This window comes from Erythranthe guttata, chromosome 4, assembly GCF_056151865.1.
Source record: "Erythranthe guttata isolate IM_541 chromosome 4, IM_541, whole genome shotgun sequence".
NCBI lineage: Eukaryota > Viridiplantae > Streptophyta > Magnoliopsida > Lamiales > Phrymaceae > Erythranthe > Erythranthe guttata.
In genome coordinates, this window is record NC_142536.1 from 20270787 (window position 1) to 20298606 (window position 27820).

Sequence of the window (27820 nt, forward strand, 5' to 3'; positions counted from 1 at the left end):
TAAATGTGTGTTATAAAATGTCAATGCATTCGGACGAACACACATGTCGTTACTCAGATAATTACCCATCGATTGAGTGAGGCAGATTGTGGTACCCTCGCCAACACTACTGCATTAACGTTGTCCTTGCGCTTCACAGTTATCTCAACACGGTCAAAACCTAGTTGTCGAACCAATGATTTCATATACATTACCTCATCCTTGTCACCTAGCATGCCCTCGCCATAACCATCAACAATGTATGTCATCGTAACATCCCTCGCATTCAAGCTGCACCACTTCTCTGTCACATATCCAACAAGGTCTTCATACACAAAATCAGCTCGGCATATCTTCACCCCAAACGACCCTCCGTACTTCAGAACAACCATCATGCTGGACAACATATTGTGCACCACTGAAGAAAAAAATGGCGAATATGACTGCTCAAACCTATAATATTCATCACAACTGCCTAAAAATAAGACTACTCTTGATTCAATTGTATAATATTAAGAACCTCACAAATTACTGTAAGAAAACACAAAAACGCAACAAAACAAAATGCGTAATCACTGCATAGTACATACAGAGCAATGTGAATACCTCTGTAAATCAGTATAAACTACAATCAGATACGACATATGCAATGTGACTACTCTGTAAATCGGTATAAAACAGAAATCAGATACAACATATACACGACAAACCCATATCAATCGGATCGGAACAAAACAACAATAAAAAATTGCGAATCAAAAACATCATAATCCTAATCTTAATTACAAATAAAATTAAATACTTCCCATTCATCGCTCACCTTTTTCCTCGCAACTTTTCTTCAACACCGCACATAACATAATATAGATGACGACTAGGCACTTCGATCTCGCCCAAAAATATATTTGATTGTGTCTGTTGAAATCACGCTGAAAATCAGTTGAAGATTATATTGAGGATATCACGTACCTCTACAAAAAAGGAAACGGTTATATAAATTTATTATTATTAAATATTTGATTTATTTTAATGACTGTTGTTAATGATAATTATATCTTATTCGATCTTAATAAGGGGGTCTCACTAATTGAAATTTAAATATAAGTATGAGAAAAAGTCTAAAAAGTCAAATGAATTTTTTACATAATATTTTACATTTTAGGGGAATTGTATATTTCCCCTTAATTTTTATTACGTGAATAAAATTAACTTATTTTGAAAAATTAAATACATAATTTTGGGTCGGAAAAAAATATGTGTTATTAAATGTGTATTGGGGTTTGACTGATTTCTATACTTTCATTTAACTTCAGTCCAGATTATAATTCAATTTAAAGGCCCATATCATATATTAGGAACTTTATGTATTAGAAATCTGTCAAAGCCCAAAAGACATTTCATATTTGTCGTACATATTTTGGATAGTCAATTATGTTCGTCTATCGCGTTCGTTAAATAAGATTTGTCAAATTCATTTGTTCTAAATCTAGTTGATTATCCTTGTTATGTACATTTCCTCTCGTTATGTACATCCGTTTTTTCTTCTCTCTATTTTTCTTCTTTTCGGTGACTTCTGAGTCAAACGCCACCTACTATGGTTGACATTTACTCTGAGATGGATTATCGAGTGATGACCGTTGTCTATAAATGGATATGGGTTTTCATTCTTTTGCGTGGGGGTAAAATCAGAGAGTTACGAATGCTTTCGAGGGAAGTACCTGTGTCTCGGCTTAAGTAAAAATTGCATAATCAAATAAGACGAGTTCGGGAAAAAAAAAATTGTTTGCAATTAATTACTCTAACAATAAATAAATAATGAGCTATAAAGAAACTTATAAAATTTGTTCTAGAGAGCTTTTTGCAAACACCTCCTTAGACTATTTTATTATTCCCTAATAAACCCCAATATTTTGTAGTTTTATTATTTCTCAAAAAGCCCCAAATCTGTGTTCCATGTTTGGTAAAGCTTAAGCTCTGTTCGTATTGTTTCGTGATTCCATGGCTACTAATTTCTGGACTTCGACTCACTAGTAAGTCTCAATTGAAAAAACCCATTATCGCTTCTTCAAATCCGCCGTCTTTTTTCCATTTTTTTTTCGCCAATTTTACTGTAATTCGTTGCGCTTTTTCCCCAATTAATTAATTAATTAATTAATTGTTGAATCCGTTGATTTTGGTTGTGGTTGTGTAAATTCAGCAAACAGCTCCTAGACCCAGAAGATGTGGATGTGGTTCATCAACTCGATAAAGACAGAGGCATGACTCTTGAGGATTTCAAGCTCATCAAGCTGCACATGGCTAATTGTAATTATTATTTTTTTTCCTGATCTTTTTTTTTTCGTGGATAATTTATCTCTGAATTTCGAGAAATTTATGATTTTTTTTTTTTTAAATTAGCTTTATTATTTGGTGTTTATTGACTATATGTTATGATGATTGATGATACGTTGGTTTGACGTGGTAATTTTCCTGCTGAGTGTTGTAACTGATTTTTGATTGCATTTTTTGCTGTGTTTTTCGTATTTTCCGAAATCAGATATTGCAAGATTGGCTCAGAATGTGAAAGTTCGACAAAGGTATGGATTCCGTTTTCTGTTTACATCTTCTCGTTCGGTTAATTTAATCGTTTTTGTTTCAATAGATCGATAATGATGATATATGTATTATTTTTTTTGGAATAATTCACGTATATATATATATATTTGCACTTCCACCGATTTTTGAGATCCCTTACGTGTTGATTAACTTCTTAGGGTTGTTGCTACTGCCATTACATACATGCGACGTGTTTTTGCCAGGTCAGATTAATCTGTATTTCCGGTGTTTTATAACAATTCGTATGCTTGAAATTCCCTTTCAAAATCTTCCGAGTATAAAAATATATAAACTGTTGATTTCTCAGGAGAAGTATGAGTGAATACGATCCTCGTTTGGTTGCTCCAGCATGCTTGTACTTGGCATCCAAAGCCGAAGAAAGCACAGTGCAGGCTAGACTTCTCGTATTTTACATCAAGAAATTATGTAAGCACAATTTATATAAATTGTGCTTTAACTTAAAATATAATATTCCCCTTTTTCGACCAATTATTTTCTTGGTTTGCATAATAAGTAGTAAGAGCTATCCTCTCCCCTTTGCAGATTCCGACGAAAAGTATCGGTATGAAATAAAAGAGATACTTGAAATGGAAATGAAAATTTTGGAAGTCCTCAACTATTATTTAGTCGTATTCCATCCTTATCGAGCACTTTCTCAGTAAGTATCTTCAAATTACGGACATAATGTTTATAAAGATTCGACTCCAGACACAAAAGAATAGATGAATCACTTTTTTTTTTCTGGCAAATTTAGGCTGCTTCAGGACGCTGGCATGAACGATGCAACGCAACTAACTTGGTAAATCTTTATTATTAGCTTTTATCTTTATTATTTACGACATGGATATTTCGCTTTTTTAGCTGCGACGTTGCCTTTTATGGGTCGATAGAGGGATATGTTATGATGAAATATTTAGGTTTTGAATTCAATTTATCGATGTAGGGGACTCGTTAATGATACTTACAAGATGGATTTGATTCTTACATACCCTCCTCACTTGATTGCATTAGCTTGCTTATACATTGCAAGCGTGCAAAAGGATAAAGAAAACACCGCCTGGTTCGAAGAGCTTCGAGTTGATATGAATGTGGTGAGCTAAAAAAATTTTGGCGTAAAAAAATAATAATCATCTTAGATAATTTCAAAATTTTATGTGGTGAATAATCTGTGTTTTTTTTCCGATACGGCAGGTGAAAAACATTGCAATGGAGATATTAGATTTCTACGACAGCCACAAACTTATTACGGATGAAAGGGTGAACGCGGCCATGAACAAGGTAGCCAAATGATTATTACTTGCTTGTAAAAATCGATGGCTATCGTGTATTGATTATTATTAATTGGCATTGTATACATTTAGGCCATGTTCGGTAACTAGGATTATGCTTGATAGACTGTATAATCAAGCTCTATTCGAACGTTTCAAATCAATGAGATAAAAAAAAAGGCATGGATTGTAACGAAGCGTACGAAAGGGTATTTTAGTCCAGATTCAGCTCTTATTGTAATCATAAAATAATATCATTACGACGAACAATGTAATCATGTTCGATCTAATCAATCTCAACATTTTCCGAAACGGCAATGATTGTTGATCCTTGATTCATGACAACCTTAAACAGCACAAATAAGTAGAGCATTGATTTGATAGACAATCTTTTTTCGGTGATGAACTTTTTTCATCTTCTTACAAAGGGCTCGTAGTGAATTTAATGTCGGGGAATCGTGTTCTAATTCTTGCCCTTCTTAACCTGCTTTGCTGCAATATGACATGCATAAAGAAAGATGTAAGATGAATGCTTTGAAAAAATCAAAGTGAAATATCGAAAAGAGGGGGTGTAACGAATGGAGACCTAGTTTTCGTTTGGCCTCGGATTTTGCAAAGAAGTCCCTCCATTCATCAGTTAGTACAAAAATAGCTTCTTCTTCCTCTTCTTCTTCTTCTTCTTCTTCTTCTTCTACCTCCTCAACCTCATCCTGCTTCATTCTATTGACCAAAAAAATAATAGCAACAAAAATTAATAAATACATAAATAAATAAAAGAAATTCAATCGGCAACTAATTCACCGCAATATGATATGATATGAGAGAGAGAGAGAGAGAGAGAGAGAGAGAGAGAGAGAGAGAGAGAGAGAGAGAGAGAGAGAGAGAGAGAGAGAGAGAGAGAGAGAGAGAGAGAGAGAGAGAGCATAAATTAGAGCAGAAGATTAAGAAGGAAAAATTGAGGGTTTCAATTACAATTAGATCGCTTACGTGGAATCATGGAGTGATTGATTGAGCTGATTATCCAGAAAGCTTAAATTGGGGTTGGGTGGATTAATGGAAGCGGCGGGTTCTGGGTTTTGAGCGGCGGGATATGAGGTTGAGAAATAACACGACGGAGAGTGATTTTTTTGTTGCAGAATAGGGCGGTGGTGTGGGCAGTGAGGTGATACGTAAAAGAAATGGTGGTGGTGGTGGCGGCGGCCGCCGCCGTACTGGTGGTGGTGGTGGTGGTGGATTTTCTCAGCGGTGTTGGAATCCATGGGCTTTCTTTTGTCTCCGATAATTTCGTCGGGGGTTTTTACATGTGAATTGGGCTTTATTAACCATTTCAAGTTACGATTCTTATATATATATATATATATATATATATATATATATATATATATATATATATATATTAATAAAAAATTATTTATTATTCTTATAATTTTTTATACTTTATAGAGTTTTGAGTGTTTGTAGATGTCATTTTTATTCTTAAAATGAGTTGTTTTAAGCTTTAATTTTTTAAAAGAATATTTATTTAATTAGAGTTATATATACATAAATGTAATCTAAAAATATATATTATGCAAAACCAGATGGATTTGTCACAAATAAGAAACATCCTTTGAGCTGAATTTACCATTTTGGTCACAGTGTGAGCACCAGTTATCGGTTGTCACGTGTCTAAACGGGCCAGGGTCGACCCGACCGGAAGATCCGTTTAGCAACCCATAGTACATTTTTACGGATTCAAACTCCAAGTACAGGAGAGGCTGACTAGGCAGATAGCTGAAACGGTTACTTCACACTTGCATGATTTCTCGAGGTATTGAGAAATTCGGAAGAAATAATAAAGCTACCGTTGCTGTTTTGGGTCGATTTTCAACGGACCCCACAACAAGAACAATTTTTTTGCAGATTATTCCAAAATCATCTTTTGATTTTTAGTTTATAATTACTACTAATTTGTTCGTTCGTTGCAAAGTGGCATTATTGTGATAATCTTTCTTATTTACATGTATCTACAATTAAAATTAAAAAAGAGAGTATTATTGGATGAAGATAATCTACTCCGACCACAAATGTCGAATTTTATGCCATTCAATTTCGATCGGTGGTGACGTGTCGGTTTGATCCAGAGGCTGATGAGAGTGGGGACCACGGTTTCGAAAGATAACGGCCATTGCTAGAATAATCCAGACGAGCAAATATATCACCACATAAGAAATCTGCACATGATAGACATGCGAAACTAAAATCATGCAGCTGTCACATATTAGGAAACAAGACAAGACAATGTTTGCAACTATGTATGTAACTGTAATACTTTCAGGAAAGTAAACCAAACCTTGGACGAAAGCCGGTTTTTGAGTTTAGCGGGAATATATCTATCTGCGCGCTCGAGGCAATAGATTAACATATCTACTATTGCCAGTGTAGTGGCTGGATCGTTATTTTCTGCAATTAAAACACAAATTAATATAATTATCGAAGTGGTTTAATGATTGTATCGAAAAAATATTATCGAAATGCATTGTAATAACCTGGGATGTCGAATATTTGAGTTGTTGGAGGAACACCAATAAGCTCTCCAAGATAAACACGAATTCTCACACGATCAGAAAGTGTAAGCAAATCTCCATGCGTAACTACAACAACAGGCTTATCATCTGCAACACAAATAGAAACAAAACTATTGAAATTACAATGGGGATTGGGGAGTGTCATTGTCATTGTCGGTACCTTTAAATGACATTGTCGGTACCTTTAAATGACAATAGTGGATTATTGAAATTTGCAGCAATAAATCGAGAGTACTCTTTCTTCTTTTCATCAATACTATCCATTGATTCCAACACAGAAAGCCCATTCACGACGAATACGACAAAGTTAACTGCCCTCAACTTACTCGAAGCGCTACTCTTTCGAGCCTTGCACTTCAATCGAGCTTTTAAATCCGTACCATCAGAATGCCTGAAAAAAACTAAAAAATGAATAAAGTAATTGCACAGGTATCACGATTTAAACTAAAACAAAGTACCCAATAAAATGCGACCTTTCGATCAATTCCCCATGACGAACACCGTTAGTCATCCAACGGTTCACCATTTCCGTATTTTCAGACACATCAACAGACAAACTTCGCGTGTCGTATAAACAAAAAGAACCAGAATCTCTCGGGATTGCGTACTCATGGAGGAAATAGGTTCCATCTTCAGTAGAAGAGTTACCTATGTTTAAGCAAAACGAGCCCTTAAAATCACTAATGCATGATGAATTATTTAAAATATAATACATGTAATACAAAAACCGAAAGAAATAGACTGATATATATATATATATATATATATATATATATATATATATATATATATATATATATATATATATACATGATACTTGGGCTCTTTCTGAGGTAAATAAGTCATTTTCAAGAACTCGAGAAATTTTGTTAACAAGAGCACTCTTTCCGGAAGCTTTTGGGCCGATTAGTAAGAGGGATGTAGTATTCGGCACATCGTACACACTCGAATCTATAGCAACTGCCTTTTCAGCCAATGAACCAGGTTTGTAGCTGAAACGAAAACACAGCATGAAAAAAATTACTCGACAAACATGATTTAATACATTATCAATAATAATTGTAATATAAGCGCGAGATCGCAATAACCATTTTCATCTTCCTTAAAAGCAATGAAGGTCGTCTAAGTAACGACCCTAGATTAAAATAAAAATAAAATAAATCAATTAAAAAACCTCAAAATTTTAGTTTTGGCCTCATCCAATCTGTCAGTCCGAGGTTGCAAATCCTCGTAAGTTCTCGAAACCTCTGCATACAGCTTCAATCTCTGTCTTCCCACAGCATCGTAAATTGAAGAAATACGAGGAATTAATCCACTCTCCCCATTGGTCGGTGAATCATTCCCAAACCTTTGACTCAAACCCTCATCCTCACTGGACACAAACAATCAACCTCAATTTATGAACAATTAGGGAATATGTAAAAATGGGGGAAAAATTAATCACCTGGAAACACTTGAATTAATTAATTCGTGAGGGAAATCCTGACCTAATAACGATTCATCCTCTGCAAAGAGATTTTTTTTTTTTTTATGTTTTTTCAGATAATCTCATGGGCAAAAAAGTAATATCGTACAAAAAAGTGAATTGATTTGAAATCAAGTACCGGTTGGAGGAGGAGACAAGTAAGTTTCACCACCCATGGATGGCAGTTCGCTTTCCTCAGCTGTAGCTCTCAAAATTCTAGAGAGAGAAGAACAGTGATCGATCTGTGACAGAGATATAGAGAGAGAGAGAGAGAGAGTGGGAAACGAGGTTGTCCCATGGAAAACGCCAACTGAACTGCAAAATATCCGATTGCTTTACACCTGTGACTTAGTCCTCGTTGACGTGGCACTTTCCTGGATTTTCCCTTTTTTTTTTCTTTTTTTTTGAGAAGAAAGCCTTGGTGATTTAAATATTGGGGCTCTTCGACATAACCCCATTACTGTTTTTTTAATGGGGATAGACCCAAATATTTTAGACCATTTGAGAAAGCTCATGTTCCAATTTCAACTATTATGATTTTCAGGTTTACCCCCGCCCGCCACCTCATCACTGAGTCACGCGCTCCGCGAATTTTTATTTTTGCATAGTCTATTTGTCTTAAATCGACTATGCTTTATAGTCGATTAAGAAAATTCTTTTTTTTTTAATTTCTTTTTTTCTGATTTTGTTTTTAAATTTTTTTTGATTTTTTTAATTTTTTTTCTCTATCAAATTTATTAATGGATAGTCAATTAAAAATTTAACTATTAAAATAACAAATCACAATTACAAAAAAAATACAAAATCAATTATATTAAAAGAAAATATACAAACATTGTAATTGATTTATACATTGGAGTTAATAAACAAAAAATCAAAAAAAAAAAAAAAATTACAACTAGAGTCGGTTAACCTTAATCGACTACTGAACATAGTCGATTAAGCCGTAATCGACTACTGAACATAGTCGATTAAGCCTTAATCGACTACTGAACATAGTCGATTAAGCCTTAATCGACTATTGAACATAGTCGATTAAACCACGTAGTCGATTAAGGGCCCTGCCTGCGCGAATTTTTTTTTCTGCGCCGTCTTCCGCCACAATCCACCAAAAAACCCTAGATCTGTTTTTCATCGTCACCACGTCGTCGCCACACCACAGCATCACAACCCCACGTCCATATTCTAACTGTTTTTTATACAAACAGTCAAAACAGAACCATGTACTACGGTCAAAATCACCAAAAGAAAGACACCAACCAAAGCAGAACCACCACCCATCAAAATCCGATTCCAATCGACAATGTTACCTCTTTTCGCCGTCGATGTAGCAATCGTGACATTCGAACTCAGAATCGCTATCAAAATCATCATCATCTTTATGGCTTTTGTTAAGATCTGCAACGACGGCGACGAAGACGGCAACGGCAATGACGACGACGGCTTCAATGGAATTGGCATCGTTGTTCTGGCGGTGATGTCGGTGGTTGGTTCTTCATCTTCCGATAAGAGAGAATGAGAGAAAAGTATAAAGGAGAGAGAAAAAAAAAAGCAGAGAAGAGACGACGAGAGAAGAGACGGAAAAGAGAAAATAAAATTAGGGTTTTGAAAGAGTATATTAGACAATCAGGGTAGTTTTGGAATTATGAAAATATCACTTGGGTGGATATTAGGTAAGGGGGTTTTCTCAAATTATTTTTGGGAGGAGGTGTTTCCTTAACTTATTTTTTTTCCTAGATGGGTGGTTTTTGCTAGTTATCCCTTAAATATTATATTTACTACGTCATTATGAACATTATAATTGATGATATTCGTAGTAAATAATTATAGAGAACCTTTTACTTTTATTTTGTTGGAAATTTTGATTAACAAGCCTTTTGCTATTCAATCTTACATTATCACATGTAAAGCCCACATTATTATACTTGAACTACATATACAATTATTTATTGGGTAAATTCCACTTTACCCCTCGTACTTTGCCTGAGAGTCAATTTATCTCCTCGTACTCTCAATTTTATCGATTTACCCCCTTATACTTGTACAATTTTTCAATACAACCCTTTCCTTCATTTTTTGTCAAATTTGACTCTAACGCCATTTGGTTTACAAAATTGCCACTGCCTATAACGCGTCGTTTCTCCTCCGTCAATATTGTCATTTCTTCGTCTCCCACCACTTCCCATTCCAAGATATCCCAAAATTGAACCCCTAACTTAGTAAAAATCAAGACCCAAAAATTGATCGATTCCACTCAGTGCCAAGAAAAAAATATACGAATGTGTGAAACTTTCTATTTTCTAATCTCGAGAGTCAAAATCGAAAAAATTCAATATTTACGTCAATATTTTGACTCTTGACCAAATGGCGTCAGAGTCAAAATCGAAAAAAGTTGACGAAGAGGGTAAATCGACGAAATTAAGAGTACGAGGGGGTAAAGTGGTTCTTGGGCAGAGTACAAGGGGTAAAGTGGAATGTACCCTTATTTATTTATTATAATAGTATATAACATCGCTTAAATGTTAGCACACTATGAGTTATTACTTTAACTCGTGTTCTTGGCAAAACAATTTTGCAAATCGTCTTACTATTTAACAAACATGATACGAACATCAAGAAATCGCTCGATAATACATAAATAGGGCAAAATACACTTTACCCCATTGTACTATGCCGCACGTAACACTTACCCCCTCGTACTATGAAAAATACACTTACTCCATTATTTTAATGGTCAACCTATTTGACTCTCAACGGTGGTAGTAGTAAAATAAATTTAATATATTTTTAACAATTCTTACTAACGGACACATTTAAAAAAAAAATATATAAAATACATGTACTATGAATAAATTAAATAAATATTTAAGATAATAATATTTTTAAATTTTGATTAAAAAAGAAAAATATTATTACTTTTTAATAATTCATAAGAAATGACACCTTATTTTTATTAAATATATATATATATATATATATATATATATATATATATATATATATATATATATATATATATATATATATATATATATATATATATATATATATATATATATATATATATATTCATTGTGGATAAATAATTAAATATATTAAATAAATATTTAACATATAAATTTTTAAATACAAAATTAAAATATTTACTCATTAAATATTTATATTAAAAATTGTAATTCTACAGTAATATTTTTTAACATATTTTTTAACGATATATGCTAATGATTTATTTTATTTATTTGTAACATCAAAATTCACTTAAGCCTTTTACATTTTGGATTGACTATACGAAATTTAATGTTACAAATAAATATTAAAAATTCAATGTAGACAATGTTTAATGAGTTAAATAATTTAATCCATAAATGAAAAATTATACTTGCTACTTGGTTCAGTTGGTTGTATAAAATAATATATGAAAAATTATATTATCTAAATACCAATTTTTAATCTAAATATTTAACAAGTAAATTATATTTAATTCAAAATTTAAAAAAGAATTGATATCTTAAATATTTATTTAATATATTAATAGTACATGTAATATTATTTTAAATAAATAAAAATGTGTCCGTTGGTAAGAATTATTAAAAATATATTAAATTTATTTTACTTCTAACACCGTTAAGAGTATGTTGACCGTTAAAATAAAGGGGTAAGTGTATTTTTCATAGTACGAGAGGGTAAGTGTTACATAGGAAATAGTACAAGGGGGTAAATTGTATTTTGCCCACATAAATATAAACAGAGTGAAATTTAACTGAAATTTAATACCAACTCCCAAAATTTATTCAAGAGAAATCAAATCCTAAAAAATATATTAATTTAAACTAGTCAATAATTGGATGGAAAAAAATTCCTAAATCAACAATAATTAGGAATTGTAGTAGCATGCATACTCCTAAAAAAGAAAAAAAAAACTAGTTGGACTCAAACGGGTAAGTAGAGATCCATGGATCAAGATAGGAAACCAGAAAGTTTCTTCAAGAGGAGAAAAGCCATTATCAGAACCGTCCACACGATCCACACGATCAAACCTCCGATCCTTACATCCCACTGCTCATCCGCACACATTTTGCCATTAGTTATTTCACAATAAGCAATATGTAACAAAATATATACTTACAACAAAATAGTAAAATACTAGGATTGTGTAAAACAAACCTCAGACGGTTCTTTGGTAGGAAGATTTCTGTCAGCACGATCAAGGCAAAAAGTCAACATCTCAGCAATTGTCAACTCTGTCGCAAGATCGTCGCACTCTACAAACACAACAAGTACATATAATCAGTTGTGCGTGTGCGCGAGTGTGTGTAATTAACAATAATATTATCGCAAAAATAAATTATCCTGTTGTAATACCTGGAATATCAAAAACTTGTGTTGTTGGAGGAATGCCTAAGATCTCTCCCAGATGAATACGTACTCTAACACGGTCGGAAACCGACAATATATCTCCATGTGTTACTGCAACAACTGGCTTGTCGTCTGATATACATACATTCACGATAATAGAATTTATTAATCTCCCATTTTTTGACATAATAAAAAACAGAATGGAAATAACAAGATTTATATTTTCTATTTTGTTTTTTTGGTACCTTTATATGACAGCAATGGATTTTTGAAATTTTCGGCAATCAGTTGAGAGTACCGCTTCTTATTTTCATCAAGACTGTCGATTGATTCCAACACAGAGACCGCATTCACAACGAATACGACAAAGTCAACTGCCCTCACCTTATAACTTGTAGAACGTCTCCTCCGAGACTTACACTTCAATCGAGCTTTGAAATCCGTACTGTCCGAATTCCTGAGGAAAAAAAAAAGAATTATCAGTTGCAATTAGTGATGGAAACTCAACGGAATTTCAAATCTCCGTTCATTTCGATCCAAAATTCCTTTATAGAACAATATTTTTCATTCATAATTTCAAAAATCCCGATTTTTAGGATTGGATAATTAAGAAAATTCCAAAAAAATCATTTATAATATCAATATTGTTAATGTAAATTTCTGAATTTCGCCTATTCAATTTCCGAAAATTTTAGATTTTGAAAAAAAAAATTCGTTCAAAATTCCGATTTTCAATTTTTCCAATTTTTTTTTTTTTAACTTAGTTATTAAATTCCAAAAAAATCAAACTTTTTTCGGATGTGCTAATTCCAATCCGATCGGTCCGACTTCCACCCCCATAATTGCAATAAACTAAAACGAAAATATCCAGATAAATATTTCAGCGACTCACCTAGTGACAAGTTCCCCATCACAAACACCCATTGTCATCCAAACGTTGAACAATTCCCGATTTTCAGACAAATCATCGGACAAACTGCGTGTGTCGTACAAAGAAAAAGAACCCGATTTTCTCGGGATCATGTACTCATGCAGGAAACAGGTCCCATCTTCAGTAGGAGAGTTATCTGTTTAAAATCAAAACGACGTAGTTCATATATTTGTAACATATATATAATTCAAAATGCAAAAAAAAAAAAAAACAATTAATATTATTACATGTTACTTGAGCTCTTTCCAAAGTGAACAAGTCCTTGTCAAGAACTCGAGAAATTTTGTTAACAAGGCTACTCTTGCCCGAACCCTTTGGACCAATTAGTAAGAGCGAAGTAGTTTTCGGTACTTTGTACTCGCTCAAATCCACTCCATCTTCTATTTCTGCCCACGAACCCGGAGTATAACTGAATTTTTTTTTTAAACAAATCACTTATTATTTTTTTTTAATTTTATTTAAGAAACTGAAAAGTGAATTTCGAAAATCAAAGAATTAAGAGTAATGGAAAAAATTGACCTCAAAAGTTTAGCTTTAGCCTGATCCAATTTGTGGATAGTTGGAAAGCCCTGATAACTACTCCAAACCTCATCATAAAACTTAATTCTCTGCCTCTCAGAAGCTTCCTCCATTATCGAACTAGTGCAGTAATTCATATCTGGAATTCCTTCGTAATTCTTTTCGCTCCAAACCTCATCATCATCACCACTGAATAATAAATTTAATCAATCAATACATAAATTCAATTTCCAATGAGAGCGAAAATTCTCTGGGAAAAAAAACTAGGTTATATGTAAATCATACGAAGCGAATCGCCTGGAAACGCCGGATTTAGTTGATTCGTGTGGGGAATTGTGTCCTGCCCATGAGTCCTTCTCTACAGAAGAGAGAGAGAGAGAGAGAGAGAGAGAGAGAGAGAGAGAGAGAGAGAGAGAGAGAGAGAGTTATAATCAAATACTCAACAGACATGCATATACAAAATATACATACATGTGCGTGAATATGCAATTAAATACATGTGTATATGTTTAATTCATCGGCAGAAAAACGAAAATACAAAATCGAAGCTGTTAAAATCACGTACCAGATGAAGAAGAAGACCACGAATTATAGTTACCGCCGCCACCCATGTTGTTTCTCACACTACCAGTTGCAGGGCAAAAAGCACCAAACTTTAGAGAGAGAAAAAAAAAAGGAAAGATTAATTTAGGGCGGAAGAGAGAGAAGGGTTTATCAAATACTGAAAATCGTAACAGGAGTATTTGTAGTGATCTTAAGATACCGGCCAGATCTTCAATATCTTTTTGAAAAATAATTTACAAAATTTATTTATATTTTAAAAATCATTTATATATTAGATTATTGTATTTTTTACGTAAAAAATCATTAATTAATTTAGATTATGTTATATAAAAAATATCTTAATTAATTTAGATTATGTTATATAAAAAATCATCTAATGAGAGTGATGTTAAGATATATGTTGAAAGTGCAATGCAGGTGATTCTTGATTAGGTTTATTTCACTACAATATATTTAAGAAAATATCAGAAATTCGAAATATTTTCAACGTAAAATCGAAAAACGAAATCGAAATTTCAAGCAAAACTGCTACTTCCTTCTCACTCTGAAAATTTTGTATACATATAGTATAACATTCACAAAATTTGTTGTGGTCCAGTAATACAGTTGAAATATCATATATCTAGTAAGGAATGACATAAGGCAGAGCAATAATATCTGCGGCCCCCAATTCGATAGCTTCGGCCCAAACATGCTTATGAGTCGACTCGGAACCCAATTTCGGCCTCTTTGCCTTGTATCCAAACAACCAATCTTGATCGTCAAATCTAGGCGGATCTACTTTCGGTACAGTCAAAATCTGGCTCAAGTATTTCAAATCAGGATGATGATTAGGCTTCTTAACTTTCTTCTCCTTCTCCTTACGAGCTTTTACAGATACGGACAACGGCCTCGATGACGTGGACGTTTTACCATCTAATGCGCCATTATCCAACTTCCTTCCATTCTCCACAATTGGCTCCGAGTTCGGTTTCACATTTGTCGGATTAGTACTATTGCCGTTACTCGTTGCATGATTATTTGAACCGATCTTTCCATTATGAGATGTCGAGTGGTTATTTTCAACCATTAATTGAGAGGACGAGAGCTTGCCGTTGATCTTTCCGTTTGTAATAACACCGTCGATCTTTTGATTTGTAATAACGGCCCCTTTCTCCACATGATTTGTGATGACGTCGATCTTTTGATTCGTAACAGGAGAAACTTTTTCCACAACCGCCCTTAACGTAGGAGTATTGGGTCGAAATCCGTTGTCTTTTTTGGCGCCAAAAAATAAATATAAAAACATATTAGGTCAAGAAGTCACACACCCGATAATAAATAATAAAATAAATGAAATGTTCTTTTACGGCAGTAATTAATGATTGATAAAAAGCGAAAGAACTCACCATGCAAAACGCCATTCATCGCGCGCTTTTCTTGTTTCGGAATATTTCCCCAACCGTCGAGGCTCTCCTTCAAATGATCCGAGGGATTATTATTATTATTATTATAAAGAGCATTACCGTTGTTTTCTGTTTGTTTAACGTTCTCTTTACTACTCTCCTTCACCTTCGTCTGTTTCTTCTCCTTCTCCATTTTCTTCTCCTTTTTCCTCTCTTTCTTTCTCTTCTTTTCCTCCCTCTTCTTATCTCGATCTTCGTTCTTGCCTTCGCCGACACTATTTCCATTTTCCTTCTTTTCTTTTAACTCATTCCTCTTCTCGATTCCATCTCCACAAAACTTCCCATGAAAACCGTTTATAGAGCCATTAGCCTCAACTTTGGGAGTGTGTCCATTAGCCGTAATAAGCTCATGCTTTTGTTCCACGACTGCGATTTTCCCAAGTGTTCGATTATCCGTCGTCGCCCCATCGTCATTTCGAACTCTTTTTCCCAATTCGACCAGAATTCTATAATCCTGCATTCCATCGGTCGATTTGCTATCGTCGGCAACACACTTCTCGGTTTTTTTCTCTTGCTTATCTTTCTTCTTTTGCTTCCGGTCATCTTTATGTTTACCTTCACTTCTATCCTTTTTTTCCTTTTTCTCGCTTCTTTCTTTCTTGTCTTTATCCTTCTTTTCCTTGTGCTTTTTGGGCTTATGCTTCTCCTGATAAATGACGAGCAAAATCTACACGTGTCATACACCAAGTCGATTTTCATAAAAAGCGACACTAACGTATACATACACATAAAGCTCTTGAAATACATCCCATTCCAAATAATGGGTGAACGTGAAATCATTAACCGCAAGTGTCTCTTTTGTTAACTTCGGTTCACGAATTAGGAAAGACACGTGGCCAAAGATATGCTCTTAATTTTCAAGATCAAGCAGTGTAAAACCAAGAAACCGAAATACTTATAGTTTACGATATATATATATACCATCTTAGGCCTCGTCCCTATAAATCATGCCAAGAAAGCTATTATGCCATAATACACACAATCACACGATCATCTTTCAATAAAACGTGCCAAAAATAGCTAACTTCCTCTATACGACTGTGTCCCAATACTACAGTGGCAAAATCCCATGTCCCATAATTTATAAACATCCGACAACCTTAAAAAAACCCTCACAAAAAAACAGATTCGAGTGAAGCACAAACCTTCGATATCAAGTTCACATTATCGGGGCTAGCCTTTATCTCATATCCAGGTGGCGGAAATGGGAAACAGCGAGACATTGCACGTGAAAGAAACGAACGCAAAAACACTTATGTTGTTCATGCACCATGCCCTTGCATTACATTTCCAGCCTGTCACTCTCACACTGTTAAAAAACGAAAGTTCGAACATCGATAAAATGTGCTCAATTCCCCTGCATTGTACTTGAATTTTCGGAATCAAGAAAAATTACTAACATTTAAGCAGTCATTGTGGCGAAGAGGGTATTTTTAATCGAATCAAGAAGTTTCGTTTCTGTACGAATATCGAGAATCTGCACTTCAACCAAAAATCGAATCAAGGGATTTGCGGTGCAGAGTGTTACCACTAATCAAAGAGCTGAAAATCAACATAAGCCAACAAACACCATAATTACTCAAACATGCTTCAATTCATAACTCAATCTGCTGCACGTGCCATTCATGTGAGCATGGTAATAATCTTAGGATTTTTTAGAATGGAAAATCAGGGCTTTACTCCAGGATCAAACACTAAACTCAAAAAAAAAATGAAAAAGAAAATAAAAATTAAAAAAAATCCCAGCAATCCAAATTGAGGTGAAAAAAAACATAATCTGCAAAAGCAAAGTTCTTTCACACTTATTTCGAAAACAAACAGATACATTGTAAAACAAAGAGAGAAACATCACGCAAGAGAAATCTGAACAAGTTTATCTCTTCTCTTCCCCTACCTCTTCTCTCTTCTTTTTTTATTCTCTGTATAATTTAAGTATGTATGTGTATGTATATATATTTATACAAATTGTCCTCAGATCCTGTTACAGAGTTTTCAATTTTTTTAATGGGTTTTTCTCTGAGAAAGGGGGCCGCCTCCCATGAAACCCCAAAAGGGAAGAGATCCAATTGTTTTAGCAATAGGCGTATTTATAAGGGGCGGAAGGAGGAGAGAGAAAATGTTGAGGAGAGAGAAACGTTTTAAATAAAAAAGAAAAAGAAAAAGAAAAAAGTCAAAAAACAGTCGCTTCTAAAAGTGATTTAGAAATTAGCTTTTTATAGACTATAATTATAAGTTTAGATGAAATTAGCTTTTACTCTTGCTTCTCTAAAATTAAGTTCTTTTAAGCTATATTTTTAAGAAGCATCACTACAACTGTTTTTTTTATTTAAGTTGACTTTTCAGTATAGTTACAAACAATCTCAACTTTTAGAAATAAACAATTTATACTCATACATATTTTAACTCATAATTACTAATTTATGTTTTTTTTTCAGTACGCTTTTGCAAACACCGCCTAAGAAGAATACAACGCGTAACAATTCGAGTTCAATTTTTATAGTCAACATGTGGGCTACTATACTACATTTGTGGATGGAAAACAAGAAAAAATTGAATCCAATTATAGTGAGTCAAGTTATTTAAAAGGGCAGCTGAAATAAATGAAATTTCAATGTCAAAATATTTGTGAATATTGACTTCAATTTCTTTTGTCTTGCACAAAAAAAGGAATCCCCACATTGCAAGTATACATTATTGTGGCTATTGATGAATGAATGGTTATATTCTTATCGTGCGCAATTGTTGCAAATTTACGGTGACATGTTATCCGATGTATTTACCCGATATAGCATCTATAAGTCCGTCGAGTTATAATCTATTAATGTGTTAAGTGTTGTATGATTCTTGACATCTCAACTATTGCAATAAATCCTTGACTAATGACGTTTACCTTGCGAGGGATAAATGTCGCATGTTCACATGGATGGATAAGGTTTTAGAGGACATGTTTGGCATCGACTTAAATCGTTCGTCAGTTATGTTTATTTGTTTTCGCTTTAATCTCGAATATGCACTTGAAAAAAAAAAACAATGCATCTTTGAGATACAGCTCAATTTAGTTTCTATCTGTAACATTCTTTTTTCAAGAATGGTTCTGGATACATCCCAAAAATTCAAAAACGAACTTAAAAATTTCTGACTTAATCATTTTTTCGTGCAGAAAAATCCGCACTTAAAAATAATTGGTGTGCTTAGCTATAACTGTAATGACAGTTGGGAATCCCAGAATCATCGTTAGCGGAAAAAAAAAAGGTTTAATTTGAACTCTTTACAGGTGAATAACTGTATGGGCAGTCAAAGTTTAGAGCTATTATAAATTTATAATGAATATGAACACTTCTTGTTTGTTGCCTGTGTTGTAACTTCACAAAAAAAAGACCGTCAGCATATCTCAGAGGTAGTGACCCTGCGGGAACGGGGAGGAGGCCGCCAGTAAAGGTCGTTCCAAAATATTCGACTGAAACGATGTCATGGCAAACCCTGCCGATTGTGGGCCCCCTATTGATGAATTTGGATGTGAACTGCAATCGTGGAAAGGATAAATGATCAACTAAAAGACTTTCTATCTCTATCTCTTATCTCTCAACAATTTCACAATATTCATATTTACAGATAAATCGTGTCGAACTTACCTGAAAGACAGGGATAGGGAAGGCTCCCCTGAAGAAGCTATTGCGTGGTGATTAGTGGGAAACAGCGACCACAAAACTGAAAAGCAGCAGTGATCCTTAAGTCATGAAGCGTATCCTTAATAAATATAAACATATAAAGGGCTCGATGCTAAATAATAATATTTGAACATTACCTGATTGTTGTGAAGGATTAATAAAACCAGGGCAGATCATTACATCCTGCACAAGTAAGGCCACAAAGTTTAATAAACAAAAAAAAAATTGATCCAGGGACAATGAGACACAAAACTTCAAGGAACTTGCCTCTTCGGCACCTTGATTTTTGTGGAACGTCTCTACAAGAAGTAAAGTTGCTCGTCAGAAAAAAATGTGAAGATGCAAAAATCGTATGAAGGAACAAACCAAAATGAACAAATGTACATGATTTCAAATGGTAGTTTATGTATTTAAGGAAGTTAACCAAAATAACTGACTGGGAAAATGACCTATCGGTCATTACTTCACTTTATACACTAGTCTGAAAATCGACTTTCTGAATGGAAACTCAGTAGGAACAAAGGGTCTTAATAGCTATCCTGAAGATGCTCATTAATTTGGTGGTATTATAGCAAACGAGAACAATTTGTTCAATAAAAGCTAACAATAACTTTATTCTTGGGTGCAGAGATAAATAAATAAAATGAAATCACCTGCATATGCCATTAATAACAACTTAAAAAACCATGAAATACCACAAAAATAAAATTTTACCCAAGTTTGGAGCACTGGGTTTTACTGCCAACGTCAAGCCAAGATAACAATCATCCTTTGAAGTGCCAAAGTCCCACAGGTTCAGTTCAAGATTGGGTTCAGATCCTATATACATGTTAATAAGTAAGAACATATTATAGACTCTGCCTAAATCTTTCAGGGATATGCTAAACTTTAATTAAAATTACCTAGAGTTAGTTCCAGTGTATTTCCAGGAGAACGAGGAACCCACTTGGTAACCTAATCATTGGAAGAAGTTAGGTACATATAAAGCAACTAGGTAACATAGTTAAATTTTGAAATGTATATTACGTGGAAAAAGGGATGTTGCAAGCATTGATCTGCAGTTGGCCTCTTTAACGGATCCCATGAACAAAGTTGCTGACATGGAAACAATATTATGTTAAGGATGCTGACACCAAAAAATTAGGTCAAACTAGATCCACAATAAGATGGAGCAAAGAGACTTAAGTTACCTTGATCAAGTCAATTGCTTCTGAGCTTGCGTACGGAATAATTTGAGAAAGATTAGCAGGTATGATCTATCAACAAATTTGACATCAAATCAATTGAAAGATAAGCAGGACAAAAATATGAGAGATTAATAGCAATATAATGTGAAGGTTCAAGGGAACTCACATCTGAATAAGTGATATCAGCTAATCGAGAAATGTTTGTCGCCTCGGGGAAGGTATTCCAGTCTGGTGCCCCAAGTACACAGCATATCTTGTATAGTTGATCAATTTCACTGTTCATACATGGAACGAGATTTACATGTTATTACAGGACACATCTCTAGATACTTGACTATCGCAGTCTTTTAGCTGATTAGATATTTCACATATAACCGGATAAATATATGTTAGATAAATAGATCATGAGGTCACCTTTCCCCAGGAAAAATCGGGTCCGAAGTGAAAAGCTCAGCCAGTATTGCCCCGACTGCCCACATATCTGTAACGATTTAAGCATTTAAGTGGATATAGTCTAAGAAAACAGAAATATACAAACAACTATTCCAACATATCTTCTCATGGAAGCATATATATTAAAAATCGATGATAAAATCAAAGTGCCAAGTTTCATCTAGTCTTGCACAGATTTTGTAAATGTAAAATTTTGCGAGACAACAATCATTTACAACACAAGCATTCGTAATAATCAGCCACTGAGAGAGAACAACCAGGAATAAAAACAACAGAATACAGCAATTCCATAAACTATAGAATAGAATGACAGGAAGCGGGAGTGAATAATATAGCTTTGCATACCAATGGCAGGGGTATAGGATGCAGATTGCAACAATACCTCTGGAGCTCGATACCTAGCCCGAAAGAATTAATCAAATGTAAGATAAACATTGATACTTTTCATAAAAAAAAAAAAAAAAGAGAGGTGCATTGGCTTAGATAACTTGCCAGCGAGTAGAAACATAGTCAGTATAAGGAGGCGTAGATGACAATTCTCTAGCCAGTCCGAAGTCAGCTATCTTTATTGTGTTATTTGTAACCAGCAAATTCTCTGAGAGTAGAAGGATTTCAATTAATTAAATCTATGAAATTATTTCTATAAAGCAAAAGCTTGTCAGTTATGATGCAGAGAGCCTTAATAAATTAATACCAGGTTTAAGATCCCGATGAAAATATCCATGTTTATGGACATGTGCAAGTCCTTGCAGCACCTGAGACATCAGAACTCGAATCTCTTCCTCTGAGAAAGATCTTTGCTGATCTTTCATTATTTGGTATAAGTTGTGTTCCTGGAAATATAGTTATATAAATCTCATGATCAAGAAGGTATTATAAAATTTTCATTGGTGATATTATTTTTTTTGATTAACTTTAAAGTCAGATCAAGACATACAGTCTTAGGCCTATTATTGTCTATAAAGATCAATTTTCATCAGAAAGACGAGGACAAACGGGAACAAAACTAATCATGACTTGGGAGTATAAGTGAAAAGGAAAATCAAAATAAATTTCAAAGAAAGTGAAGTTTAAAGAATTTTCTGTATTTATGCCACAAATTAAATCAAAGGAATGTGAACTATTTATAGCTTCACATGTTTACAGAGATCCTTTGCCCATACATTGTAAAAACATGCCGCATAAGTGCTAACATGTATGGAATGAAAAGAACAAAGGACGAAAGTAAGAAACAGAAAATAATTTGCAAAAGAGTAAATGAAATCGCATGATATACCATGTACTCGAATATGAAGAAAAGCTCATTGTTTTGTCTGACAATCTCCAACAATTTTATGATGTTAGGATGATTTAATCTGCGGAGGGACTACACATAAGAGGAAATAAGAAGTGTTAGCCAAAGTAAGTTAGAGTGCCCTCCATATAACAAGTTCCATCAGCTTCAAGAGAAAAGCCACCATCAATTGACTCAAATACCTTTACTTCCCGTAGGTTTACACATTCATCCCAGTAATAAAACTTTCTCTTCATTTTCTTGACAGCAACCTGCAACAGATCCTATAAGTTAAGATGGGCCGCTTTTCATATAACATTACATATTAGATGTTACATTGAGTTGCCTATTCTGTAACATATTCTAACTGTAGAACTTCACAAGAAAATAGAGAATAAATGAAAGAGGGTGAATTTTGCTCACAATCTCAGATGTTTCAATATTTACGGCTTTATATACACTGCCGCATGTTCCATCACCAAGCTCGTCCAAAAATTTATATCTGAAAAGACAAGGGAAAGAAAACAGCCCCGTGAGGTTCACAAACTGCCAGAAGAAAGTCTTACCAGTTGCGTTCAAATGAGTAGTAGTAGGAAAATACTCACTTTTCCATTCTTAGATTTACAAAAAAACTGGACTGTCGAAGTTAGCTCAATAGAGTTCTAATCTTTTCAAAGAGGTTCTGTACACTTTTTGAACAGTGTTCTTCTGCTGTATGAGCACATCTATGCTTACATCCACCAAATAATACAATATGTAATAGAGTGCGGGCTTCTCATTGTACGAATGATTAAATATCAACCAAAATGATATCAACATGCTTATGTGCAGCCTTTACTAGCTGCAAGCACAGATTATCATCTAAAAACAGCTACCGTCTCCTTGCGCACCCTTCCTAAAAACTTGAGCAGAGTGTTCAAATTTATCTAAATCATCAGCAAGAAACTATCCAGGCACCTCAAATTTCATCCACCTGTCACAATTTTAAAAAATCAAATAAGCAAACAACCGAAAAAAAAAATTTAACCCAAAGAAAAATACACTTGCCTATTGGAAATTTATAAAAGACTAAACCGACTGATATGTTGATTCTAGCCTTCAGAAAGATTCCACTATTAACTATATCAGCCAATTTCTGCCAAAATTAACCCTAGAAAATCTTGCAGATATCAGATAAGTGCATACAGCAACTGCATATAAATAAATAAACCTTCAAATAAATTGCGACTAAAAAAAATAGAAATCTAAATTCAGAGGTAATGTTTTCCAAAAATGTTGGAGGTAACCAAGAACACGATTTCGGTAATCTAATATTCAGGTGAAATTTTAATCAAATTCCGGCCTATAGTATACAATCAACTCATTTATTGAAAAAATAGATTCACATGTAACATACTAATTTCAAGGGCAAACACTGAAGGGAGGAGAATTAAAACTAGATCAGCGAGAAAATTCAAGTCGGAGAAAAACATAGGGCTAACAACCACGATCAGCTAAAACATAATTAAAAAATAAAATTAAAACTTAGAAGCCAATTGAACTCACCTAATATGGAACTGTTAACACGCCATGACTGAAAGAGGAAGATCTAGAGAGAGAATATATGTGCGTATAGAGAGAGAGAGAGAGAGAGAGAGAGAGAGAGAGAGATAGAGAAAGAGAGAGAGAATTGGATATTCGGATCAAAATGCAGAAAGAAGACAGGTATCGTTGAAAACAAAGGGAGAAGGAGGAAAAGAGGAGAGAGAGAGAGAGAATTGAATTAACGGAGCTATGTATGTATGTATGTTATCAATATATAAAACAGAAATTCCGCAGAAATAGCGTTGGAGAAGAAAACCCAAACGCATAATATCAAATTAATAATTAATAAATAATATAATATGCAAAAAGCATGCTTTTATTTAGGAAAATATAAAACAATGGGGAAGGGGGTGAAGGGGAATCGGTCCTGGCACTGAATGACGAAATTACCCTTCTTAAGTGCGAATATTACCTATTAGAATATGGATGGAGTGGAATTAATTTAGTCACGAGACTTCCCTAAAAAAGAAGACCGAGGGTAAATTTGACCACAGGAAATCGTTGGTGCATATCTAAGTAGAATATTACTTTCTCATGAAGACTTGATTAAAATTTTAAAATTCTACTTACTTTCTCATCAAGACTTAATTAAAAAAAATCTTATGACAAATATATTCAAATATCAATTTGTTAAAAAAAATTGTAAATAATTAATAAAATAGGGCAAATTACGGCCTCCCTCTGAGTGAAGTTAAATTACGAGAAAAAAATCCCTCATGTTTTGATAATTACAATCTACCCTTAAATATGTATTATCTTACACATCCATACTTTACTGTGTCAAATTTACCTATTAAAGTAAGGGTTTTTCGATAAGACAATACATAATTAAAGAGTTTAGTTTTACTTACATAAATGCAAACAAATTTTTTTCGTAATTTAAACTTATCTCGGGAATTAAGTGACGGTAATTCTTCCAATACAATACAAAAGTATGCAAGTAGGATATGTTGGATCATTGGACTAGCCCGTTGGACCAAACTTGTATATAATATTATTATGTTGGTGTCGGACTTGTGTTGGGCTATGTATATTACACTAGGTTAGCCCAATTACCCGGATCCGATCCGACCCGGCCCGGCCTGGCCCGTTGACCGTTGACCCACAACATTTTGTTAAACAATTTTATTAGCTTTAAAGTATTTCAACAAATATAATTATTTTTATATAAATATATTACCATTGACCGAAATAAAATTCTATTACATATCACTCCAATATCATAGTACATTTCCAAACCAAAACTATATACATACATATATATATATATACATACATACATATATGTATATATATATATACAAATCAAGGCTCTACAATGATCTTGCCAGTAGCATGGCCAGCAATGCCCTTACTCCAAGCCACCTCAGCATCCCCCAAACAATGCCTAGAATCAATAACCGTCTTAAGCTTACCTTCCTTAACCAACTCTACAAGAAACTTCAAACCAACATCATCCTTGGGTATCAGCATCAACGGCTTAAGTTTCTTACCCGAGCAAGTGATCCTCTTCACCGCGTAAGTCCACATGGCAGCTGGCCCCGGCGTAAGATCGACCACAACCCCATCCTCCTTCAGATTCCCCTTGAAAACCGACCATGCAACCCCCGCCGCGCAGTGGACCACCGCGTCGTACTTCCGTCCGGAGGGGCTCTTGAGCGCCGCCCCCTCGGGGGTTTTGTAGTCGAGGACCTCGTCTGCGCCGAGGGCTTTGACGAGTTCGAGGTTGCGGGCCCCGCACGTGGCGGTGACGTGGGCGCCCCCGAGCTTCGCCAGCTGGACGGCGTACTGGCCGACCCCGCCCGAGGCGGCGGTTACTAGAATGTTCTTGTGGTGGGGATCTTTTCCGGTGAGGTCTAGCCCGATGAATTGGGTTAGTGCCATGTGGGCGGTGAGGCCAGCCACGGGGAGGCTTGCGCCTTCGGCGGCGGAGACTTCCGGTGGCCGGAAAACGGTGAGGATTTCTTTAGCAACTGCGTATTCTGATAGACCCCCGCCTTTCTGTTTTCAATTAGTAGATAGGCAACATAACAGTTAATTAGGACATGTATAGATAAAACATGAAACAACTATATGTATCAACAACTTGACAAGATATATATTTATATACACTTACAAGAAGACTAAGAATCGAGACAACTTTGTCCCCAGCTTTGAAGTTTTTGACTTGAGATCCAACTTCAACTACCTCTCCAGCCACATCAGTACCTGCTCGATAAAAGGGAGACAGAGTTAAACTATATTTTTTAGTGTTAATGGCATTAAGTAATTACAATCAAAATCTCCAAGTGTACATTTAAACGCGGTTGAGGACTTTAGGCACTAATTTACGGTAGAAAAGAAAAACGAGCATGGTATGAAATGACTCAAAAACGGGCATGATTCGAAACGATTTCAATGAAAAAGGACTTAAAATCAACCACAGTTGCTAAAAAGGAAACGAAACATTTGAGCTACGAATTTGAAATTCCTTATCGAATGACTTGATTCAAATAAGATAAATTGATTTATAATCACGGATTTGAAATCCCTCCTTCAAATCATCTAATCCAAATGCAGACTAAAAAAATAAATCAATTTCAAGAACACGTTGTTATAGAATCTTCGTTAGTAGTATCTATCTATCAATCTATCGATCGATCTACGCACTGCGATGAATGTCGTATCCCATGCATAAGTACAACACAGAGGAAAGAAACTGCAATATGACACGATAAATAACGGAAAAGTTTCATTGAGACAATAAAGCAAACACCTGGCGGGTAGGAAGGAAAAATGAGATGCGAATTAAACTTACAGGGGATTAAAGGAGAATTCCTAGCGAGGAAAGGACGAAGAAGGGCTTTAAGCTGGTAACCTTTCCAATCAACTGGATTTAAGGTTGCGGCTTCCAATTTTATCAACACTTCATCTTTACTTGGTGTCGGAATCTCAACTTCCACGTGCTGCAATTCAGATCATAACACGTTATATATACATATACGAAAACTTTATTTCACGACAAAGCAAAGTAAAATTACCTTCAAACCAACAGCTCCACCAACGGAACCGCCGTACACGACTGCATGCATAAGCTTCGCCACCATTTTCAAAACCCAGAAGAAAAGAAATACTGCTTTAATTAGTTTCAACAATAACTCAGGGCACAAACAACAAGCTATATAATAATTAAGCAAGCAAATGTTAAAGCTTTATTATAGAAGAAGATGAAGAAGCAAGTATATTTATAGAAATTAGAATTGTGACACCCCGCCCGTAATGGTTTACTGTTCTTCTTTCTTTTGCACTTACTTTTCTGGTCAAAGTCAAACGATGCGGTTCGATTTTTCTTCCCTTGCTTTAAAGAGAAGATATTTTAAAAACCCCCTTATATTTTGATAAATTACACCCAACCCCTGAAATTTATAAATTTGTTACATCCACATCCTAAAAGAGGGTGTTAATGTAAGAAATCTTGAAGTTTCATAGAAAACTGAGAGAATTTTTTGTAAATAAACATTACCTCATGGGTGATTCATCACTGTAGCGCTGTTTTATTATTTTATATATGTTGGAATGAAGAGTTTTATTATAAACAATTATGTTTGGTGTGAAAATAGCACAGCCCACGTATATGATGACCTAATTTCAAGTTGGCCGGAGATAGATGACACGTGGACTAGGTCCGATATAAATCATGTACAACCTAGATAAATTAATACTCGATAAATTAATAAATACGTTTAAATAATATTTTTTTCTGATTCTGACTCGATAAAAGAGTGCTGAATTATTAGTTTCATAATTTAACAATTCGCTAAAATAATAGAATTTTGCTAATCTCGACTTTATTAATTTGCAGATGTTTAAATTGTAGTTGACTTTCTCGTATGCATTACATATCTGCATACATCATTTAAGAACATAAGTGAATCAAATATTGAGGTAATTGTCACAAATATTTTAGGCAAAAAAAGATTTAAGCAA

The 27820-nt window shown here is 34.3% G+C and overlaps 7 protein-coding genes across 12 annotated transcripts; 1 reads left to right on the top strand and 6 right to left on the bottom strand.

Annotated features, from left to right (window-relative positions):
- Positions 1-1844: 1844 nt before the first annotated feature.
- LOC105955987 (cyclin-C1-2-like) lies at positions 1845-4154 on the top strand. The gene is made up of 9 exons (XM_012979797.2): positions 1845-2009; positions 2177-2283; positions 2516-2555; positions 2733-2777; positions 2882-3000; positions 3118-3232; positions 3329-3373; positions 3518-3665; positions 3766-4154. Exons 1-9 carry the CDS (start codon positions 1978-1980, stop codon positions 3862-3864), a joined length of 750 nt encoding a protein of 249 aa, XP_012835251.2. The 5' UTR covers positions 1845-1977; the 3' UTR covers positions 3865-4154.
- On the bottom strand, positions 4055-5162 carry LOC148771380 (uncharacterized). Its single transcript, XM_088817352.1, has 3 exons — positions 4830-5162; positions 4429-4562; positions 4055-4334 (listed from the first exon to the last, which is right to left on the bottom strand). The coding sequence occupies exons 1-3, from the start codon at positions 5099-5101 to the stop codon at positions 4306-4308; spliced, it is 435 nt and encodes a 144-aa protein (XP_088673478.1). The 5' UTR covers positions 5102-5162; the 3' UTR covers positions 4055-4305.
- Positions 5163-5791: 629 nt separating this feature from the next.
- On the bottom strand, positions 5792-8302 carry LOC105969606 (uncharacterized). The gene is made up of 9 exons (XM_012994378.2): positions 8014-8302; positions 7854-7914; positions 7584-7781; positions 7220-7401; positions 6883-7057; positions 6592-6800; positions 6371-6496; positions 6175-6284; positions 5792-6055 (listed from the first exon to the last, which is right to left on the bottom strand). The coding sequence occupies exons 1-9, from the start codon at positions 8048-8050 to the stop codon at positions 5894-5896; spliced, it is 1260 nt and encodes a 419-aa protein (XP_012849832.2). The 5' UTR covers positions 8051-8302; the 3' UTR covers positions 5792-5893.
- Positions 8303-11615: 3313 nt separating this feature from the next.
- Positions 11616-14450, bottom strand: LOC105955991 (uncharacterized). Its single transcript, XM_012979801.2, has 9 exons — positions 14246-14450; positions 13966-14038; positions 13681-13869; positions 13389-13570; positions 13123-13297; positions 12476-12687; positions 12237-12362; positions 12039-12136; positions 11616-11930 (listed from the first exon to the last, which is right to left on the bottom strand). Exons 1-9 carry the CDS (start codon positions 14289-14291, stop codon positions 11832-11834), a joined length of 1200 nt encoding a protein of 399 aa, XP_012835255.2. The 5' UTR covers positions 14292-14450; the 3' UTR covers positions 11616-11831.
- Positions 14451-14757: 307 nt separating this feature from the next.
- LOC105955988 (uncharacterized) lies at positions 14758-17765 on the bottom strand. Of its 3 annotated transcripts, none has more exons than XM_012979798.2 (5): positions 17584-17765; positions 17090-17166; positions 16835-16984; positions 15633-16335; positions 14758-15498 (listed from the first exon to the last, which is right to left on the bottom strand). In XM_012979798.2, exons 3-5 carry the CDS (start codon positions 16910-16912, stop codon positions 14867-14869), a joined length of 1413 nt encoding a protein of 470 aa, XP_012835252.2. In that variant the 5' UTR covers positions 16913-16984; positions 17090-17166; positions 17584-17765; the 3' UTR covers positions 14758-14866. The 3 variants fall into 3 exon arrangements, with proteins under 3 accessions (XP_012835252.2, XP_012835253.2, XP_088673479.1); XM_012979799.2 differs by having other exon boundaries at positions 16835-16998; XM_088817353.1 differs by lacking the exon at positions 17584-17765 and having other exon boundaries at positions 16835-16998; positions 17090-17574.
- A 961-nt stretch (positions 17766-18726) lies between these two features.
- Positions 18727-24279, bottom strand: MHK (Protein kinase superfamily protein). 3 transcript variants are annotated; one of them, XR_016030970.1, is made up of 19 exons: positions 23816-24279; positions 22876-23243; positions 22694-22772; positions 22474-22542; positions 22274-22363; positions 21692-21830; positions 21490-21592; positions 21343-21395; positions 20959-21025; positions 20711-20819; positions 20548-20613; positions 20384-20452; positions 20260-20311; positions 20072-20176; positions 19625-19656; positions 19495-19540; positions 19322-19397; positions 18881-19210; positions 18727-18828 (listed from the first exon to the last, which is right to left on the bottom strand). XR_016030970.1 is itself a non-coding variant. In XM_088817355.1 (19 exons), exons 3-19 carry the CDS (start codon positions 22881-22883, stop codon positions 19081-19083), a joined length of 1293 nt encoding a protein of 430 aa, XP_088673481.1. In that variant the 5' UTR covers positions 22884-23243; positions 23318-23420; positions 23816-24075; the 3' UTR covers positions 18727-19080. The 3 variants fall into 3 exon arrangements, 2 of the variants coding, with proteins under 2 accessions (XP_088673481.1, XP_088673480.1); XM_088817355.1 differs by adding an exon at positions 23318-23420 and having other exon boundaries at positions 18727-19210; positions 23816-24075; XM_088817354.1 differs by having other exon boundaries at positions 18727-19210.
- Positions 24280-25036: 757 nt separating this feature from the next.
- Positions 25037-27132, bottom strand: LOC105955933 (chloroplast envelope quinone oxidoreductase homolog). 2 transcript variants are annotated; one of them, XM_088817356.1, is made up of 5 exons: positions 27105-27132; positions 26875-26928; positions 26652-26799; positions 25971-26062; positions 25037-25855 (listed from the first exon to the last, which is right to left on the bottom strand). In XM_088817356.1, exons 2-5 carry the CDS (start codon positions 26923-26925, stop codon positions 25160-25162), a joined length of 987 nt encoding a protein of 328 aa, XP_088673482.1. In that variant the 5' UTR covers positions 26926-26928; positions 27105-27132; the 3' UTR covers positions 25037-25159. The 2 variants fall into 2 exon arrangements, with proteins under 2 accessions (XP_088673482.1, XP_012835195.2); XM_012979741.2 differs by lacking the exon at positions 27105-27132 and having other exon boundaries at positions 26875-27065.
- Positions 27133-27820: the final 688 nt, after the last annotated feature.

Excerpts from the sequence above, each read along its gene's own strand:
- LOC105955933 (XM_012979741.2), bottom strand. The coding sequence starts at position 26,940 with ATGGTGGCGAAGCTTATGCATGCAGTCGTGTACGGCGGTTCCGTTGGT. Across the intron at positions 26,800-26,874 it reads GTGGAGCTGTTGGTTTGAAG|CACGTGGAAGTTGAGATTCC; the intron begins GTAATTTTACTT and ends TCTGAATTGCAG. Across the intron at positions 25,856-25,970 it reads TCTCGATTCTTAGTCTTCTT|AAAGGCGGGGGTCTATCAGA; the intron begins GTAAGTGTATAT and ends AATTGAAAACAG.
- LOC148771380 (XM_088817352.1), bottom strand. The coding sequence starts at position 5,101 with ATGGATTCCAACACCGCTGAGAAAATCCACCACCACCACCACCACCAG. Across the intron at positions 4,563-4,829 it reads CAATCACTCCATGATTCCAC|AATGAAGCAGGATGAGGTTG; the intron begins GTAAGCGATCTA and ends TTTGGTCAATAG. Across the intron at positions 4,335-4,428 it reads CGAGGCCAAACGAAAACTAG|CAAAGCAGGTTAAGAAGGGC; the intron begins GTCTCCATTCGT and ends GTCATATTGCAG.
- LOC105955991 (XM_012979801.2), bottom strand. The coding sequence starts at position 14,291 with ATGGGTGGCGGCGGTAACTATAATTCGTGGTCTTCTTCTTCATCTG. Across the intron at positions 13,571-13,680 it reads GCTAAAGCTAAACTTTTGAG|TTATACTCCGGGTTCGTGGG; the intron begins GTCAATTTTTTC and ends AAAAAAATTCAG. Across the intron at positions 12,137-12,236 it reads ACAAGTTTTTGATATTCCAG|AGTGCGACGATCTTGCGACA; the intron begins GTATTACAACAG and ends TTGTGTTTGTAG.
- LOC105955988 (XM_012979798.2), bottom strand. The coding sequence starts at position 16,912 with ATGTCTCGCTGTTTCCCATTTCCGCCACCTGGATATGAGATAAAGGCT. Across the intron at positions 16,336-16,834 it reads ATGTGAACTTGATATCGAAG|GAGAAGCATAAGCCCAAAAA; the intron begins GTTTGTGCTTCA and ends GTCATTTATCAG. Across the intron at positions 15,499-15,632 it reads GATGAATGGCGTTTTGCATG|ACAACGGATTTCGACCCAAT; the intron begins GTGAGTTCTTTC and ends GCGCCAAAAAAG.
- LOC105969606 (XM_012994378.2), bottom strand. The coding sequence starts at position 8,050 with ATGGGTGGTGAAACTTACTTGTCTCCTCCTCCAACCG. Across the intron at positions 7,915-8,013 it reads CTTGTCTCCTCCTCCAACCG|AGGATGAATCGTTATTAGGT; the intron begins GTACTTGATTTC and ends ATCTCTTTGCAG. Across the intron at positions 6,497-6,591 it reads TCCACTATTGTCATTTAAAG|ATGATAAGCCTGTTGTTGTA; the intron begins GTACCGACAATG and ends TTTGTGTTGCAG.
- LOC105955987 (XM_012979797.2), top strand. The coding sequence starts at position 1,978 with ATGGCTACTAATTTCTGGACTTCGACTCACTA. Across the intron at positions 2,284-2,515 it reads CAAGCTGCACATGGCTAATT|ATATTGCAAGATTGGCTCAG; the intron begins GTAATTATTATT and ends TTCCGAAATCAG. Across the intron at positions 3,233-3,328 it reads CCTTATCGAGCACTTTCTCA|GCTGCTTCAGGACGCTGGCA; the intron begins GTAAGTATCTTC and ends TGGCAAATTTAG.
- MHK (XM_088817354.1), bottom strand. Across the intron at positions 20,177-20,259 it reads TACACTGGAACTAACTCTAG|GATCTGAACCCAATCTTGAA; the intron begins GTAATTTTAATT and ends ACATGTATATAG. Across the intron at positions 19,657-20,071 it reads ACCCAGTGCTCCAAACTTGG|AGACGTTCCACAAAAATCAA; the intron begins GTAAAATTTTAT and ends TACTTCTTGTAG.